Source organism: Diceros bicornis, chromosome 18 (assembly GCF_020826845.1).
Source record: "Diceros bicornis minor isolate mBicDic1 chromosome 18, mDicBic1.mat.cur, whole genome shotgun sequence".
In the NCBI taxonomy this organism is placed as follows: domain Eukaryota; kingdom Metazoa; phylum Chordata; class Mammalia; order Perissodactyla; family Rhinocerotidae; genus Diceros; species Diceros bicornis.
This window is the reverse complement of record NC_080757.1, coordinates 14,208,201-14,226,537: the sequence shown is the minus strand read 5'-3', so window position 1 is coordinate 14,226,537 and position 18,337 is coordinate 14,208,201. Positions and strand designations below refer to the sequence as shown.

Below are 18,337 nucleotides of genomic sequence, written 5' to 3'. Positions count from 1 at the left end.
TCTGAAAGAAAGGATGCTGGTTCCAGAGGAGGTCTCTCAGAATCTGCCTTTGGCTGTTTGTAGAGATGAGATTCAAATGCCCTCAGATGACGAAATGTGCCTGAATTTATTTCAGAGAAAGAATGATTTTAAATGCAAGTAGAAATACAAATATTGAATAATAATGTGCATGTGATGGACCACTTCTTTATTTTTTATATTTTTGAGCGTTAGAAAAGTATAAACTATTTTTATTATTACAAATAGTCATGAAAGCACCATTAGATGACATTCCAGCTGAAGGGAAAACAGAATTTTTGTATTAGTATGAGATGCTAATTTATTATTGCATTTAGATCTACTGACCATTTGAGGGAGTCAGAAGTTAAAGTAAACAACTGGATCTGTAGTTGATCTCTGCATATTTTAATCCAAATATGGTAAAGGGCAGGGCTAAAGAAAGGAGTGTCCCAATAATAAACAGGGCTCAGAAACTGTAACAGAAAATTAAATTATACTCCACTCAAGAGAACTCTGTACTTTGCACTTTGGTTAAAGTTTCATTTTGATTTAAATTTCTAAACTTTCTTAGAAAATTACGTTTTCTTTAACCTCCTCTCTTCTGGATTGCAGAAATCAGATAAAACTACTTGATAAAATGACTTCTTGTCACGTTACTGAAGATCCTATAAAAAAGGTTGCTATCTTTGGAGGAACTCATGGGAATGAGCTAACAGGAATATTTCTAGTTAAGCACTGGCTAGAGAATGGCGCTGAGATTCAGCGAACAGGGCTGGAGGTAAAGCCATTTATTACCAATCCAAGGGCAGTGAAGAAGTGTACCAGATATATTGACTGTGACCTGAATCGAGTTTTTGACCTTGAAAATCTTGGGTAAGACTATATTTTGTGTTGCGTGTGTTTGTGTTTATGAAAAGTGGTATGTGTGTGAGAGAACACGTGTATGTATATGCATATGATATTCATGTCCATACATGTAGTCGTTATTGTGAATCAGATCACTTTCACTTTTAATCATACTCCATTATGAATTACACAGTTATCTAAACTAGGCATTCACATGCTCTTTAACATTTTTAAGTAACAGACTGCTCTTAACTGTTCTTTTGAAACGCATTCTATACAGACTGAGGCAATAAATAACAAAGGTTTTTATTTTTAAATCATATCTTTAAAGAAACAGATTTAATCATCTTTTGCATTAAATTACTGTTTGGCTTGTGTACATAATCGTTGGCTTTCTAGATGATTCATTACTATGTTTTTATGCAACTATGTTTATGGTAGTGCAAAAAGTTCTAGTTATGAAAAGTGTGATGTTTCAGTTAGTATTCGTGTAATGAAAGAGTAAATAAACACTTGTCATCAGAAAACATCAGACCACCTTGTGATCTCAGGAGTAGATATACTTACCTTCAGTGGTGGGTTACTGTAGATGGGAACAATGAGAAGTAAAGGCACTTAACCTGAATTTTCTGAATTTAAATTACAGCTGATTTGTAATACATAGTATACAATGTATACAATTGTAACACTCTAGGTATATTCTTATTAATTATTTTTGCCTTTGTTTATATCATTATAGCATGTAGATATATAGACCTCTAAGTATTTGCTTTTTATTGCTTCTTTCTTTCATTTACCTAAAAATATTATTAAACACCTACTCTTCTCGGGGCAGCGTGCCAGATACTGTGGGAGTACAAAGGAGCTGGCAGACTACTAGCTAGGATATAAGATGTGGACAGGGACAACTAAAGCAGCACTGCTTTATGGACTCATTTTCTAATAAACGCTAATTTGAGTTTAGAGAGTTACATAAATTCAGTCTCACCACAAACCAAAAGATGATTATTACTTTTAGTACAAATATGCCTCACTTTATGGAATGAATGTTTTTCAGGGCAATTACACATTTGTCATGCTCTGTGTATCAAATCATATTTTTACTAGCATAAATTTTAGTTTCGGAAATGCTTTACCTTCATGACTGAGGTTATGTCGACACAATTAAGGTTTATCTATTCACCTAAAACAACTATTAACTAACTCATATTACAAGTAAGAATTTGTTGAAGAATAACTCTTTTAGTTGGCATGTTAACTTCCGAACCAGCTCTGAAATGGACTGAAATGGTCCATTATGACCACTCAATAGCATACATTTCAATGAGAGTGATATTTTACATTAAATTCACTTTCTATTTCTTACATTTAACACTGTTCAGAGGCTAGACAGTTCTCTCTCAGGGTAGTTATGGAAACTTATGAGAAAGATAAATTAGTTACCTTCTCCCATCCTCCCTCTCCCAAATTTGCGCCTTTTCCCTTATGCCTTATCTCAGTGATGTCACCATGACCCACCACATTCCTTATGGATATCATCTTAGAACCTTCCTGGTTCCTCATCCCCCATGTATAGTAGGTCACTAAGTCTTCTCAATTATTCAATACTTGAATAATTGCAAGTATGTTGCAAATCCAATCTTCCTCTCCATTTTCACTACCTTATTTCTTCTTGGTTTATTTCTTCTGTGGACAGAGTACCTTCCTAAAGAATCTTTCTGCATCCGGCCTTACTCCAATCCTTCCTGCCATCAACTCTCTGTATGGTAGCAGCCATAGGGCTCCTCCTAACATGAAAAATCTTATCATGTCTCTCCTCTGCTGAAAATTCTTCAAAAATCTCCATCCAGATTGAAGTAACTTAGTATAGTTGACGTGTCCTTTAGGATCTTGCCCCTGCCTATTCTTTCAGCTTCTTCCTTGGGACTCTTCCTATGGGACCTGGACTCCAGGCCTGAGAACTCAAAGTGTCCATTATCTTTCAAGATTTCAAACCTTGACTCTGAGCAACTGGCTGGCTGGTGGTGCTATTTGCTCACATAGGGGAGAGTCAGAAGCAAATCAGTTGTTGGGGGGAGACTCATGGAGTTGTTTCATGAATTAAATTTTTAAATGCATATATATCCATTAGTAACTATGTTTGGTTGCATATAATAGCAACCTGAAAACAGTGGCTGAAACAAATAAGGTTTTCAAACAAATAAGGTTTTCTTTGTCACGAATAGTAAGTCCAGAAGTAGGCAGTCCAGGGCTGTGCAGTGGCTCAATGATACGATCAGTGCCACAGGCTCCTTCCATCTTCCCGCTGCATCATCCTTAGCAGGCAGCTTTTGTCCTCATGGTTTTTGCTTCATAGTCGAAAAAAGGCTGTTCCACTTTCTTGATTGCGTTCCAGACAGGAATTACCCAGGTGCAAACTGTGAGTCCCTTGAAGATATCAACGAAAAGAGTCAGTGGATAGAAATAGATAGAATTATGGAGAAATGTGGTTGAATGGTATAATGAGGAAAAATAAATTTAAACCATCATCATGTACACTAAGAAAAAATGTATCCTAATCGTTGTGGGAGGGGAAGAGGGGGCAGGTAGAGACTCATTTGAGAATTCAATAAAAACTATAAATCCTTATCGCAGATAAGTACATATATGCATATACCTGGAAAATGTTGCATTTTCACAGCATTTACAGTCTCTTGTCTGTAAAGCTTGTCCCTGGGCCACTAGTGGTTCCTGGATGTCCATTAAGGATCCCTAATTAGATGATGTGAGCATCTAAGTTTGACTATTTTTGTGCACTAGAACTAGCTATAGTGGAAAATAAAATAGGTGCATTTGATTGTTTAGTCCCATAATAACCCAGTACGTGTACTATTAAGAAACTGTTGATTAAATTAATGGATAAATTCTGTTCTGGGTTGAAGTCAAATGGTAAATTCTGTTTGAAATGTCCTTCTTGTGACCAGCCACATAAATGAACTCTTATTTGTGAGCATGCCAAAGCAACATTACATGGAATCAAATGGAGAAAAAATGTAATTTCTCATCTATAAAGTTTTCAAATAAGTTTCCACTTTCCTCACAGATTTTTCATATTAAAGGTTTGGCAACTGATTCCTTATACATTGTGTTCTTATTGTATATTTATGTTATCTTAGCTACAGATGTTGTTAATCTTTTTCTTTCTGCTAATAACAGCAAAAAAATGTCAGAGGATTTGCCATATGAAGTGAGAAGGGCTCAAGAAATAAATCATTTATTTGGTCCAAAAGATAGCGAAGATTCCTATGACATTATTTTTGACCTTCACAACACTACTTCTAACATGGGGTGCACTCTTATTCTTGAAGATTCCAGGAATGACTTTTTAATTCAGATGTTTCATTATATTAAGGTAATGTCAATGTTATTCATTTATAAGTTAGCATAGGACCTGTACTTTTAAGTCAATTATAGAAGAGAAACAGCCAGAAAAGGGTCAGGAGGGAGGGTCCAAGAGAGATGAGGGAGGGGAGGAACACCAGAATAGAGGCAGTGGTGACAGGCAGGAGAAAAGGAGAGGAAATGAGGAAAATAATAAATACAATGAATAAAATAATAAAACACTTGTGGATTCCTGTGTATATAAAATTATAAATATTTTATCCAGACAGCCACCAAATCATAGCCTATTTGGTAAAACCAAGTAAAATTGATACCAAAATTTAAAATGGTGTGGTTGAAGTAACTCAATTACACTTTTTGGAAACTCAAGAAATAGTCATTTAATGTTACTAAAGACCAGTGACAAAAAGATCTTTAGTCCTGCCATTGTCTCCATTAATTCAGATAACACAACACACATCTATCTTTCAGTACTTCATATAGCTAATCCTTTTAAGGCTCAGAAGCCTAAAAGATGAAAAATTCAGCAATCCAGTACTTATAGCTGGAGAAAAATGGCTAGAAAACAACAACAAAGCAAAAACACAAATAATGAACTGTATGCTTATTTCTGTATAAGGAGTATCCTTCCTTCCGGAGAGCTAGTATGATTTAGTGGAAAAGAGCCAAGAGAACCTGGGTTTAAATCCTGGCTTTCTCATTCACTTTGGACAAGACACTCAATTCCCAAAACCTTGCTTTCCTCATTTTATAAAACTGGCATAAAAACAACACTTAACCATATGGCTGTTAAAAGGCTTAAATGAGATAAAGTTTTTAAGCATTTAGCCTAGTACCTGAGAGACAGTAAAGACTGACTATATTTTTGTTTCCCTTGAGTTTTCGACAATAACTAGATAGTAGTTCTGGTAGGAGATCATAAGCCAGCTATTCTTTGTTGCTCATTGAAGGGAGAGCCAAATGCTTTGGTTGCCAGGCACAGAAACAACATGGCTGACATTCTTATCAAAACTGAGAGGCCAGTCTTGAATTCTCATTCAGATAAATGGGGGTAGGAGGAGTTACCCAACATCTGTAGAGACCTGGACAACAGGGTGGAAACAGAATTCTTTAAGAGACCAATACTGAGCTAAATAGTAAGCGGAACCAGTGATCAAAACAAAAATAAGCAAATCCACTCAGAAGGAAAATTTATTTCATATTCTTTGATCATGGTTCTGGAGAACTGTTTAATGTACATTTTACCCACAAAGCTATATGTAATTCAATTTTATATGTAATTCATTTATATGTTTTCAAAACTATAATTATAACATTGGGTTCCAGAGTGTGTTTCATAAAACTGTCTTACTAATCTTAGTTGATGAAATAAAACATATTGAAGGCATTATTGACTCTCTAGCAGCAAAGAGAACAGCACAGATGGTTTTTACGTCATAAGAACCATGTTTTAAATTCTTTGCAGACTTCTTTGGCCCCATTACCCTGCTATGTTTATCTTATTGAGCATCCTTCCCTCAAATATGCAACCACTCGCTCTGTAGCCAAGTACCCTGTTGGTAAGTAGTATTTCCCATTGTCACAACTTAACAAAATATGTCCTACATGAAACTCGGAGATAATTATTTTTTAAAGAATGTTTATAACTACCTTGCTTATCCTTGTGGCGTATAATTGTAAGTAATAAGTAAACTAACTTCAGGCAGGCTCTAACTATATCAAATTTCCTCAGTTTCATTGAGCAGCTTTCTGCATTCCAGGAGAGAAACACTGAGCTGAGGGAATTTGAATCTTTTATAATGGGGAGTAAGCATGCCTGACCGTTGCTCTGAGGAAAACACCATCCCTATCTTCCAAGACTGTTCACATACAAACATTCTTGAAAAAATAATCTGGAACCAAGGCAGTCAGTGTCTTGCTGGCAAAACATGCAGGAACACAAAAGACCCATAGAAAATCTTCTCCCATCATCCCTCTTAGTATCTGCTTTGCAGTAGAGTCTCTCATAAACTGTGTTTATTATCCAATCACTTGTTTGCCAATGTCAATTACTGGCCTGTGAATTCATCTTTACCTTCTGGTAGCTTCCAACATGCAGGCTAGCATCCCATACACCTCTTAGACAGTCACTTTTTTCTATATTCCATTCTCTTTCCTGAGTGACCTATTAGCAAAATTGTTTGCAGGCTACACTATAATTGTTAAAATTGCTGTCACATTTTTAAATCTTTTTTATTAGATCTCAAATGGTTTAACCAATAGCAATTTAAATTAAAAACAAGTTGTCAAACCATATAAACACATTTAAAGTTATCTTGGCTATTCAATTATTGATAATTTTGGTGCATAATCAAGTGATCAGTTGGGTCAAGCTGAATATCCAAGCATAGGTAATTATTTGAAACAAAACAAGTGCTTAACAATAAGGGATAGAGATCCTGTTCCTCTGTGATGCCAAATAAAAGCATAAGATGTCCACACATTGAAAGAACAATCTTGGTCTATGATATTTATGGGGCAATGCCACCCTTAGCCAGAACAGATATCTACTGATATATTTGGCCCTTAAAAATAAAATCAATTCTTTAAAACATTTCAACATGAGGGAGTATTAAGATCGTCATAAATAATTAGAAATATTGTATGTGCTTCTTGCAACTTTGCTATTTTATTTGGAATATCATCCACTCATTTAGAAAAAAAACTTGAGAACAGAGAGACAGTCTCTCTGATTCAACATTTTATAGTACACTTATGACTGTTGTACAATAAAAACTTGCTTTAACTTCTGCTAGCCACATACAAGGACTAACTTTGCCAATACCTCTATTGCCAAGGCAGCTGAAACGTGGCAGGATCGTTCTAGGTAAACTTTATCCCAGAAAGAAGTAGTTTGCTGCAGCCGGCCTTATGATCATTCCCAGAATCTCATTCCTTTTCTCTCTCTGTCTTTCTGTCTGTCTATCTGTCTGCCTGTCTCTCTCTGCCTCTCTCTCTCTCTCTCTCTCACACACACACACACATACACACACACACACAAACATAAACACAAGAGTGACTGGACACAATCTTCTCCTAACTTTTCCAGATTCACCATTGCCTCATTTGAGACTCAGAAAAGTTAACTTTATGACCTTTATTCCTTCAGCTCTGCTCCTGACTATGCCATGGCCATGTCCTACAAATGTAAACATTCTTCTCTGGCATAGGATCTGTGTAATGGTTGATTTTTGGTTTGGACATTATAGCCACCCTACTATTCTCCTCCACTCACAGTCGGAAGGAAAAACGATAACTTTAGTAACTGACTTTTCTGGAGCAAGCACCCATTCCTACAATTCGTAACTCTTCTCCACATAGGACTGCTCACACCACACCTTCCATCGCCCCCAAAACAAGCATATGTAGTATTTTCACTTCAGGAAACTCAAAATGGCTTAAGCAATAAGAAAAATTTATTATTTTTACATAACAACTCAACAACATCATGAGAGGCCAGGTTCTTTTTATCTCTCTAGTCTTCTCTTTAGTGTGTCTTTAGCAGCCACCATGGCCACAAGATGTCCACTGTAGTTTCAAGCATTATATGCCAACATGACAATATTCGGTGGAAGAAAGGAGACTCTCAGGAATTCCCCTGAAGATCTTCCATTATGGCCCCTTGCCCTGACTGGTTCACCAATCCATTCTTAAATTAATCACTAGGATAATGGGATTTCCGTGATTGATTTAAATATTTCACATAATCTCCTGAGCTGGAGAAAGGTTCACCTACTTGGAAGATTGGATATCCAACCAAAATCAGGACTCTGTCAGCAAGGAGGAAGATGGAATGGATTTTGGGTAGGCAACCAAAAACGTCTTCTACAACATGCGTACAGGCATATGCTTGAACATGTTTTCACACATTCTTACAAATCATTTATGCATAGATGCATACCTTAGCCACATTTATACCATATACTTAAATACATTTCCAAATATATATACAAGAAAACTGAGCACAACAAATAAAAAATGAAGATGAAAGAGAATATTGTAAGATTTTGTAAATTGAGAAATAACAGAAGTGGGTGAAAATATGATGGGTGGAAAAGACTATATACGAATTGGGTGGAAGAGAAAGAGAGTGGATTATATTATACTTGGTAAATGGTTTGATAAATGGAGACAGGGGTGATTGGGGGGATAACTGTGTGGGACACTTGAACAAGAGGGAAGGGACTAGATAAGTGGTTTAAAGAAAGAATATTTTGTAGGAATGAGGATGGATGATTGACAGCCACAGGAAGTAGACCTGATAGTCCAGGTGTAATTGTATCGGGGTGAGAAGAAATAAGTACAAATTTTTTCTACGAAAAATTAAAACTATTACACTATCATGGGGGATGGGTTGTTATGTTAAGGACAAGAGTGTTGTTCTAGGGTCACATAGATTGTCATGTTGACTTAAATCTATGGTTCATCTATTCTAGATTTCTCTGACTAAATAGATGTCCTTTTTCCTGTCAAAACTAAGTGTTAGGTCTACAACTGTTTCTCATTTTGACCACTTACTATTTTGTCAGTATAAATCTGTTTACCCCTTTTACTATTATGATTTTTAAGTATGTTGACAATATTGGAGGAAATTTAAAGAAAAAAAGACCCCAAGATCTTACTACTCTAACACAACTCTCTGATTTTTTCCATATTCTTTCCCAGTCTTAATTCACTATGCACATAACTTGGAAGTGTTCTGATTTCTTTTTTGCCTTACTTTATGTCTTATATATTCTCTATGATGCTACATGTTCTACCTTTTTAATAATTTTTAATGATGGGATTCTAGATCTTGATATATTAAAATGCTTAATTTTATAACATATTCTAATACTTATATAAATGTAACTATCTCCCCTTCGGTACCTAGGTATAGAAGTTGGTCCCCAGCCTCAAGGGGTTCTGAGAGCTGATATTTTGGATCAAATGAGAAAAATGATTAAACACGCTCTTGATTTTATATGTAATTTTAATGAAGGTAAGTAACGGGCAGAAATTGTTTCCTTAATTGTTAGCTTGTGTGTGTGTGTGAATAAATCAGAAAAGGGAGCTGAGATGAGCACACATAATGATTAACCACTAAGCATTGAAATGGCAATTGGAACCCAGGTCAAATTTGCTATGCTCATGATATTAGGTGTTTTTTAAAAGTTGTGTTCACTTCAGCCATTCCTCATGACCAGAATGGACACATTCAAAAAAAGTGGCTACCAAATAACGCTCCCCAAATAAAATCCTTATTTTCCTATTAATCTCCATTTTAAAAAGCAAAGAAATACTAGGAAACACAAATGTCCAATAAACATATGAAAATATGTTCAATATTGCTAGTAATCAGAGAAATGTAAATTAAAATGAGAAACCATTTTCTCCCGTTAGATTGGGATGATATTAAAATCTGATAAGATTAAGAGTTGGTAAGGTAGGGGAATGTTCTCATTCCCTTCTGGTATAAATTAGTGAAGAGACTTTAGAGGATAATTTTACAGTATCGACCTGTTAAAATGCACAAATCCTAGGACCCAGCGATTCCACATCTCAAACACAAGCACATGCACACCCAGTGTGTCATACACAAGAGTTGTTATCGCAGCATTGTTTGTAACAGCAAAACAATGGAAACCACCTGATATCCATGAATTGGGGAACAGTTAAATAAACTAATATGGAAAGATCTTCAAATACATTGTTAATTGAAAGAAAGCAAGTTGCAGACCAAACCATACAGTTTACCAATTTGTTTCAAAATAATAATAATATAAACACTTGCTAGAATACAAATATATATATATATTTTTTAAAACACAGGAAAAGCTCTAGGAGAAAACACATCAAACTGATCACAGTGATTACTGGGGAGGGGAGGCACAAACCAGGTTAATTTTGTTTTAATTGTTTCCAAGAAGAATAATGTGTTCATGTATTATTTGTATCATTAAAAAATAACTAAATGGGGGCTGGTGGTGGGGTGGGTATGTGGAACTCTATGTACTATCTGCTCATTTATTCAGTAAATCTAATACTGCAGTAAAAAAAATGAAATCTATTAATTATAAAAATTGTTTGCTTTAAATTTTTTAAAAAATTATAATTAAAATAAAGTTGAAGAGACCTATGTAAATAATTATTCCAACAGGCTGAACTAAAATTGTTGTTGAGGAATGGGTCATTATAGTGACAGAGCTGGTGAATAGTTTGGTGTTTGAGGGGAGTATAATTCCTTAACCTCAGATTGTGCCCCTGCTGCTATCACAGCAATTTCTTCTGTGCTTGGGAATCTCTTGACTCCAAAGTCATAAAGACTGAAAATCAGCTTTTTGTCACCTTTGTCTGAGGACAGGTTCTATACTGCCTAACAGACCTGGTGCTGGGAAGGTCACCACTTATTCACAAGAAACCCTTTGAATAGTAGGTGTGGGACTACAGTATGTAAAGAAACGATGCAGCCAGGTAGAAGCCCACAAACCTCAGTGGAAAAACATGGTTATCAAATCTTAGTCCAGAGATTCTTCCCACAGGAGTAGGGATCCACCTCCGCTTCAACCAGAGTGGCTCTTCCCTCATTGTTCTTCCGTGTAACATTTCCTTTAAGCAAAGGCTTCTGCAATTCAAAAAATTTTAACCACTATTAATTTAGACTATCCAGTTTGGTGGATTTTTAACTAACATGGAAACAGCACCATTATCTAAAGAATGCTGACAAAAGGATCATAACCGTCTGGAGAAAAGTCTCTAGAAATGTATAGAAGAGCTCCATCCTCAGCTCTGTGCTGCTCAAAATTATTATTAGTGACTTGGATAGGACATATGTGACATGCTTGTATAAGTGATAGGTGGCAGGAAGCTAGCAGGGAAAAATCTAGGTTCAGAAGGTGGACCCAAAAAGTCCTGACAATCTTTAATGATTATCTAAACCAAATGTTTAAGGTTAAATACATCATGAACAAAATTTTGTTTTTATGTTTAAAAATCCCAGAATGAGGGAGGTGATGGTCTCTTTTCTGCCTTAGATAAACAACACTTGGAAAACTGTGAATAAATTCTGAGTTCATATTTCAGGAGGAATATCTATAAAGTAGAGGTCAGCCAAGGAGAGAGTTGAGACTGTTGAAGAGTTTGAAAACCATAATAAGAATAATCCCTAAGATGCACATAGAACTTCAGTTCACAAGTGCCCTCATATCTACCTTCATGTATGTGACCACATCTGAGTAGTGACCGATAGAACTAAGGATACTTAGACTGGGAAAAAGGCTTGAAGGCAATTTTATTTTAGAGTTTCAGAAGTGTTATATTGGAAAGCAATTACACATGTTTTCTGTGACCCAGAGGGCAGAATAGAATCAGTGGGATAAAGTTACCTAAAGATAGAAATTTCTAGTTAACAAAGCTGACCAACAATGGAACAGACCACACTTTGTGAGGTTGTTCAATCAGAAGTAAGATGACCACTTGGCCAGAAAGAAATGGAGAATATTGGATGGAGAAATTCAAGACTCCCTCCAACTCTGAGTTTCTAAGTAGCGAAAACATACTCCTTTGTGTTCTCTCACTTTGCCCTTTCCTCCCAATGGACCTTCTGGTTTAAAAAGATGACATCTGATAAATTTCCATCTTCACCTTGAAAGGCGTGGTAGATTGTAAAAATGGCCCCAAATTCTTTCCTTCCCTTCATTGATGTCCTTGCAACATAATGTTTTAGATCCTTCTTTCAAGAGGTGGAGTCTATTTCCCCACCCCCTGAATCTGGCTTGGCCATGTGACTTGTTTTGTGCCACAGAAGAGGCTTGAAAAGGACTTGCACACTGGGGCTTGCTGCCCTTGGGAGCTGTGTACTGCTGTTAAGTGATTCAGGCCACCCTAGCCTGCTGGATAACGGGAGGCTATGAGGCAGAGAACTCAGACACCCTAGCCAATAGTCCTGCAGCGCCAGCTGACAGCCTGTCAAATGCCAAACATGAGAGTAAGGCCATCCCAGATCCTCCAGCCTCCAGTTGACCAGCCAGCTCACCGCAAATGCGTGAGCAAGCCGATCAGAAATCAGCCAAACCAGCCTAGACCAGAGGAACTGCCCAACCAACCCACAGAATCATGAGCTAAATTAAAGGGTTGTTGTTTTACACCACTAAGTTCTGGGGTAGTCTGTTATACAGCGAAAGCTAATTGATGCGGAAGTGATCACAGGATATCTACATTCCAACCCTGGCTGCACTTTCTGCTCTCGGGGCAAAGGAAAATTTGGGGGGAGGTTGTGACCATAGCACACCATGGGCCCTGCATTGGACGAAAGTTCATCCTGTTTGCTCAGACATTGCCCGAGTATATATGTAAACTACTCCTTCTCCAAGTTTCTGGGCATTGGGTTGTTTAATGTTGCCGCACCTTTGGAAGTTGGCAGACTGCCTGCATCCCAAGACCTCACTGCTCAGGAGCTGCCCTAGTGTTTAATGTTCTTAGTTAAGAGAAAGAGCAAACGCTGAAGCCACCTAACCTGCTGGACGTCCTCCTGAAGCTATGCAATCAGAGAGTCTCAGAGCTGGAAGGGCCCTCCAAGATAAGCTAATTCAAAACCTTTATTTGACAAGTAAAGAAAGCGAGCCTCGAGAAGTTAAGCATCTTGCTCAAGATTACACAGCTAGGGGACTAGAGCCCAGCTGTCCTGACTCCCAGTCCTGGGCTCTTTTTCTCCCACACTGGCTTCTTGTGTTCTGTTTTCTACCCCTGCCCATCAGTGTACTTGTGATAGCAATAACTTGAGAACATCATTTGGCTTCGTGTCATTTATGAACATCCTCAACTAAAGTACTGTGTTCTCCCTGGAACTGTTTGTCTGTAGCTTTTGGTTGTTGTTTTTCTTCTTCCTTCCTTAAAGTATCAATTTCCTTTTTTTCAAGAGATATTTCTTTTAGTTGCTATGTATACACCTTGTTTTTGCCATAGGAAAAGAGTTTCCTCCCTGCACTATTGAAGTGTATAATATAATGGAGAAAGTTGATTATCCCAGGAATGAAAGTGGAGAAATTGCTGCTATTATCCACCCTACTCTGCAGGTAACATCCGCTGTTTCTTTAAAATATTCAAAATAATGATGCCCCACCTTTGAGTAGAATTTTGCAGTTGATAAAGCCTTTTACCTACATTAGCTCATTTGATATTCTCAAAAACACTGAAGTGTAGGTAAGATATTTAGGCCTTCACACAGTAAACATTTATTGAGTGTATCCTGTGCTGACTCTGGGGATATATCAGTGAACACGATCCATGCTCTTGTGGAATTCATAGCCTAGATATACTAAAGTCTAAAGTATGGTCTAGAAATGAAGATAACCAGATACTATAACAGAATAATGAGGTGGGGAGGGGTGGTCAGACAAGGCGTCTCAGAGAAAGTGAAATTCCTGCCCAAGCGCAATGCATAGGAATTACCGTATCTTATTTTTTTTTTTTTTTTTTTTTTGTGAGAGAGATCAGCCCCAAGCTAACATCCGTGCTAATCCTCCTCTTTTTGCTGAGGAAGACCGGCCCTGAGCTAACATCTATTGCCAATCCTCCTCCTTTTTTTCCCCAAAGCCCCAGTAGATAGTTGTACGTCACAGTTGCACATCCCTCTAGTCGCTGCATGTGGGATGCGGCCTCAGCATGGCCGGAGAAGCGGCGCATGGGTGCGCGCCCAGGATCTGAACCCGGACCGCCAGCAGCGGAGCGCACGCACTTAACCGCCAAGCCAGGGGGCCGGCCCTACCGTATCTTCTTTAACATAAGAAAACAGAGGCTCCGAAGTTAGGTCCTTCCCATAGCTGTATAGCTCTCAGTGGCAGATCCAGAACTAATGTTCTTTGCAGTTGACCACATTACTGCCACCTCCCTGTGATCATCACTGAATGAGTGAGAGAAAATGATTAGAACCTCTTTCCTTGGAATATTTTCTGTGCCATTCCCTGACTCTCCTCGGAACCCCACTATCTGTTCCTTGATAGTAGAACAATAATAATGGCATAGTGAAGGAGGAAGAAAAGGATCTTGAGAGAGTGTAGGAGGTTTAAATCTGGAAAAGACAGGTAAAAGAAGGGAGGAGCAAAGATTCCAAAAAGCTAAAACATTCATTCCCATTGTGAGTACCCTACACACCCTCAGACCTCAGAGATGGAAGAGACCTGGCAGATTATCCAGTCCCAGGCTTTTGACGCTGCTACACGTTGCCTAGAGAGCTTTTCAGAAAATGATGATGCCAGGACCCCACTCTGAGATAATCTGGTCTTATCGGCCTGAGTAATCAGGGTGGGAACCACTAATCCAGTTCAAGCTCCTGTTTAATGACCCTAATGACAGCCATCCAGACTTACAACGTGATGAAGGAGCTGCCCAGAAATACAGACTAGTGGAGCAAATCCTGCTTTGTGCCTTAGTGGGATCCAGGTGGAAACCTGAACAAGGAGCCTTCAACAATGTTTTAAAGGACAGAAAGGTAAAGATTGGGGAGAGAAAGGAGGAAAGCACTACAGGTAACAAAAATAGCAAGTACAAGAAACAGAGGCCAAGGTGACCATGTCATAACCGGCTACCACACAGGATTTTTGTTTTCTATTCCTCAGGGATTCCTGAGGAGTAAAAAATCATCCTGGGGCGGCAGAGAAGCGAGATTCATGAGATCAGTAACAAATAGGGTTAGTGGGAGGTCTTGAAATTCAGGAAGGATAGTTTTGATTTGATAGACTATAACAAATGGCTCAGTGTTCTACAGGAGGGGTGGATTGGTTGATTATTCCCATAAATATATTTGAATAACTGCTAAACTTGTTCTGGGCCCTGAGATTCAAGACTGACAAGATCCCTCATGGAGCTTCCGTACTAATAGAGGGACAACAGACCATGAATAAGTAAATAATACATAAATCAGATGATTTCAAATTGTAATAAGTGCTATAAAAGAAATAAACAATAATAGAGTAGAGGTTAACAAAAGGAGATGGAGTGGCCGGAACGAGCCATCTCTGAGGTGAAGGCATTGAAGCTGGAGCCTAGAAGATGAGAAGTCACCACATGGAGAACAAGTGCAAAGGCCCTGAGGCTGGAACGAACTTGGAGTGTCTGAGGAATAGCAAGAAGACCAGTGTCAGTGGAGAGCAGGGAGTGAACAGAGAGGACAGTAGACCCTGGAGCCAGATAGACAGGCAGGGACCTGGTTACAAGTCCAGATTTTTTTTTTTCCTTTTTTCTCCCCAAAGCCCCAGTACGTAGTTGTATATCCTAGTTGTACGTCCTTCTAGTTCTTCTGTGTGGGACGCTGCCTCAGCGTGGCTTGATGAGCGGTGAGTAGGTCTGCGCCCAGGATCAGAACCAGTGAACCCCCGCCCACTGAAGCAGAGAACGCCAACGTAACTGCTACGCCACCAGGCCAGCCGCACGAGCCCAGATTTTATTCTAAGAGCAGTGGTTCTTAATCAGGGGTTCTCACTGGAATTATCTAGGAGATTCCCCCCTAAATACCTGAAGCCCACCACAGAAGCCCTAAAGCAGTGCTTCTCAAACTCAGGCCACCTGAGAATCACTGGAAGAGCTTTCTAAAAATCCTGATTCCCATGTCCCATCCCCAGAGATTCTGATTTACTTCATCAAGGTGGAGACAGGAAATGGATTAGGTTCACCAGGTGATTTTCCAGTGGCTTAGGTTTGGGTAGCACTGCGCTGCATTGGAATCCCTGCAGGAGGGACTCACAGAGGATGGGGAAGGATTGAAGAAATGCCTTCAGTCGTTCTGGGGCACATCTCTGACTGAAATTCACTGGTCCAGAACAGTAGTTCTCAGCCCCATTGTCTTGTGGAATCACCTGGAGCTTTAAAAAAAAAAAAAATGGTGAACTATGAATGAGAAGCATGAAGGAATTGGGGGAGTTGTGTGATGGAATTACATGTCTTGAATATGTGGTTATATGGTTATATGACTATGCTATGCATTTATTAAAACTCATAGAACTGTACACAAAAATGAATGAATTTTACTGTATGTAAATTTGAAAAATAATGATGCCTGAGCCCCACTCTTGAAATTCTGATTTGATGTATCTGAGATGGGGCCAGCCTTTACTCACCTACATTTCTTAAATATCCGGGCAATTATACTGTGCAGCCAGGGTTGAGATGCATAAATGCATATAGCATTTATCAAACTTTAATGTTGCACATGTGAATCTCCGGGGATTTATTAACATGAAGATTTTGATTCAGTAGGTCTGCAATAGGGAATGAAATTCTGCTTTTCTAACAAACTCCCAGGCAATGCTCCTGCTGGAAAGTGTTAGAAATGCAGAATCTCAGGCTCCCACCCCAGACCTACAGAATCAGAATTTGCCTTTTAACAAAATCCCTACATGATTTGCAAGCACATCAAAGTTTGAGAACTGCTCCAGGGTTCCTGTGGTGTGACAACATGGGTGTTTGAGGGCTCAAAGGTCCAAATCCCCGGTACGGACCTCTCAGATAACTCAGTTGCGATCATGATGTGGGGACATGTATGGAATACATCCACCTGGTCTCAGACTTTTCCCAGCCCAGCCCCCTCTCTCACCAACCCCATCAGCATAGAACTCCTTGTGTGCAGGCACAGTGTTACTCATTTTTATATCCCCAACAGTAGAACATCTTCACACCAAAGGCTCCTAATGGATAGTTCCTAAATTATGCTGAACAGAATTTAACTTCAGCCAGCAAGAGGTAGCATATACACTTAGGGAGACGTGCATTTAGTTTTGCCTTTTAATATTATAAATCTCTTAGGCTACATTCAGGGAAGACTTGGTATCAAAGCAAACTCTAATTACACATGTCAGTTATAAAAATTAAAAGGAGACTCTTAATGGGCCGGCCCCGTGGCTCGGTGGTTAAGTGCACGCGCTCCGCTGCTGGCAGCCCAGGTTCGGATCCCGGGCGCACACTGACGCACCGCTTCTCTGGCCATGCTGAGGTTGCGTCCCATGTACAGCAACTAGAAGGATGTGCAGCTATGACATACAACTATCTACTGGGGCTTTGGGGGTGGGGGGAAGAAAGGGTGTGGTAGGCAGCTTCAAAGATGGCTTCCAATGATCCATGCTTAAAAAAATAAAAAAAATTAAAAAAAGGGGACTCTTAAGACTGCTGCCAAAATTAATTACTCAGTCTCAGTTTAGTCAGATTACTCATGTGCCTCTCAACGCATCTCTCAAGTAAAAGGATACAATGCTCTAATTTGCTAGTTGTCTAGACCTTGACATAAAACTTTTAACGTAAGAGAAAAACCAAATGTAATTTATGTGTTTTAATTGTTTCCTGAGAGGACCAAGACTGGAAACCATTGCACCCTGGGGATCCTGTGTTTTTAACTCTTGATGGAGAGACTATTCCACTGGGCGGAGACTGTACCGTGTACCCGGTGTTTGTAAACGAGGCCGCGTACTATGAAAAGAAAGAAGCTTTCGCAAAGACAACTAAACTAACACTCAATGCAAAAAGTATTCGCTCCTCTTTACATTAGAAATCACTTCTAGCTCACTTGTTATACAGTATCTTGAAAACCTCTCCTAGTTTCTAAGCTCCTGAAGAGCAGAATTGTGCCTTATTCAGCTTCACAGCCATAGCACTAACCGGTGCCTTGCACAGAGGGGGCATTCAGGTCAATTTCTTGAATGAGTCAATTAATGAATGTCTTTTAAAGGTAGCATACTTCATGTATGTAGCTTATTCAAACAAGTGCATTTCCTACTTCTGCATAGCTTTTGTGTGTGTGTGTGTGAGGAAGACCAGCCCTGAGCTAACATCCGATGCTAATCCCCCTCTTTTTTGCTGAGGAAGACTGGCCCTGGGCTAGCATCCGTGCCCATCTTCCTCTACTTTATATGGGACGCCACCACAGCATGGCTGGACAAGCGGTGCGTTGGTGCTCGCCCAGGATCCAGACCTACGAACCCCGGGCCACTAAAGTGAACCGCGCGCAGTTAACAGCTGCGCCACCAGGCTGGCCCCCTACGTGGCTTTTTACACATTATATTTTGATAGTTTAACATTCTTAATAAATATACTTTAAATTCAAATT

At 38.9% G+C, this 18,337-nt stretch overlaps 1 protein-coding gene across 1 annotated transcript; it reads left to right on the top strand.

Annotated features, from left to right (window-relative positions):
- The first annotated feature begins 637 nt into the window (after positions 1–637).
- Positions 638–17,779, top strand: ASPA (aspartoacylase). Its single transcript, XM_058559291.1, has 6 exons — positions 638–873; positions 4,042–4,237; positions 5,693–5,786; positions 9,140–9,247; positions 13,210–13,319; positions 17,582–17,779. The coding sequence occupies exons 1-6, from the start codon at positions 638–640 to the stop codon at positions 17,777–17,779; spliced, it is 942 nt and encodes a 313-aa protein (XP_058415274.1).
- The last annotated feature ends 558 nt before the right edge of the window (positions 17,780–18,337 follow it).

Bases quoted from the DNA above. Each gene is read 5' to 3' on its own strand.
- ASPA (XM_058559291.1), top strand. From the start codon at position 638: ATGACTTCTTGTCACGTTACTGAAGATCCTATAAAAAAGGTTGCTATC. The intron at 874-4,041 runs GTAAGACTATAT...TGCTAATAACAG, and splicing joins TTTGACCTTGAAAATCTTGG to CAAAAAAATGTCAGAGGATT. The intron at 13,320-17,581 runs GTAACATCCGCT...GTTTCCTGAGAG, and splicing joins TTATCCACCCTACTCTGCAG to GACCAAGACTGGAAACCATT.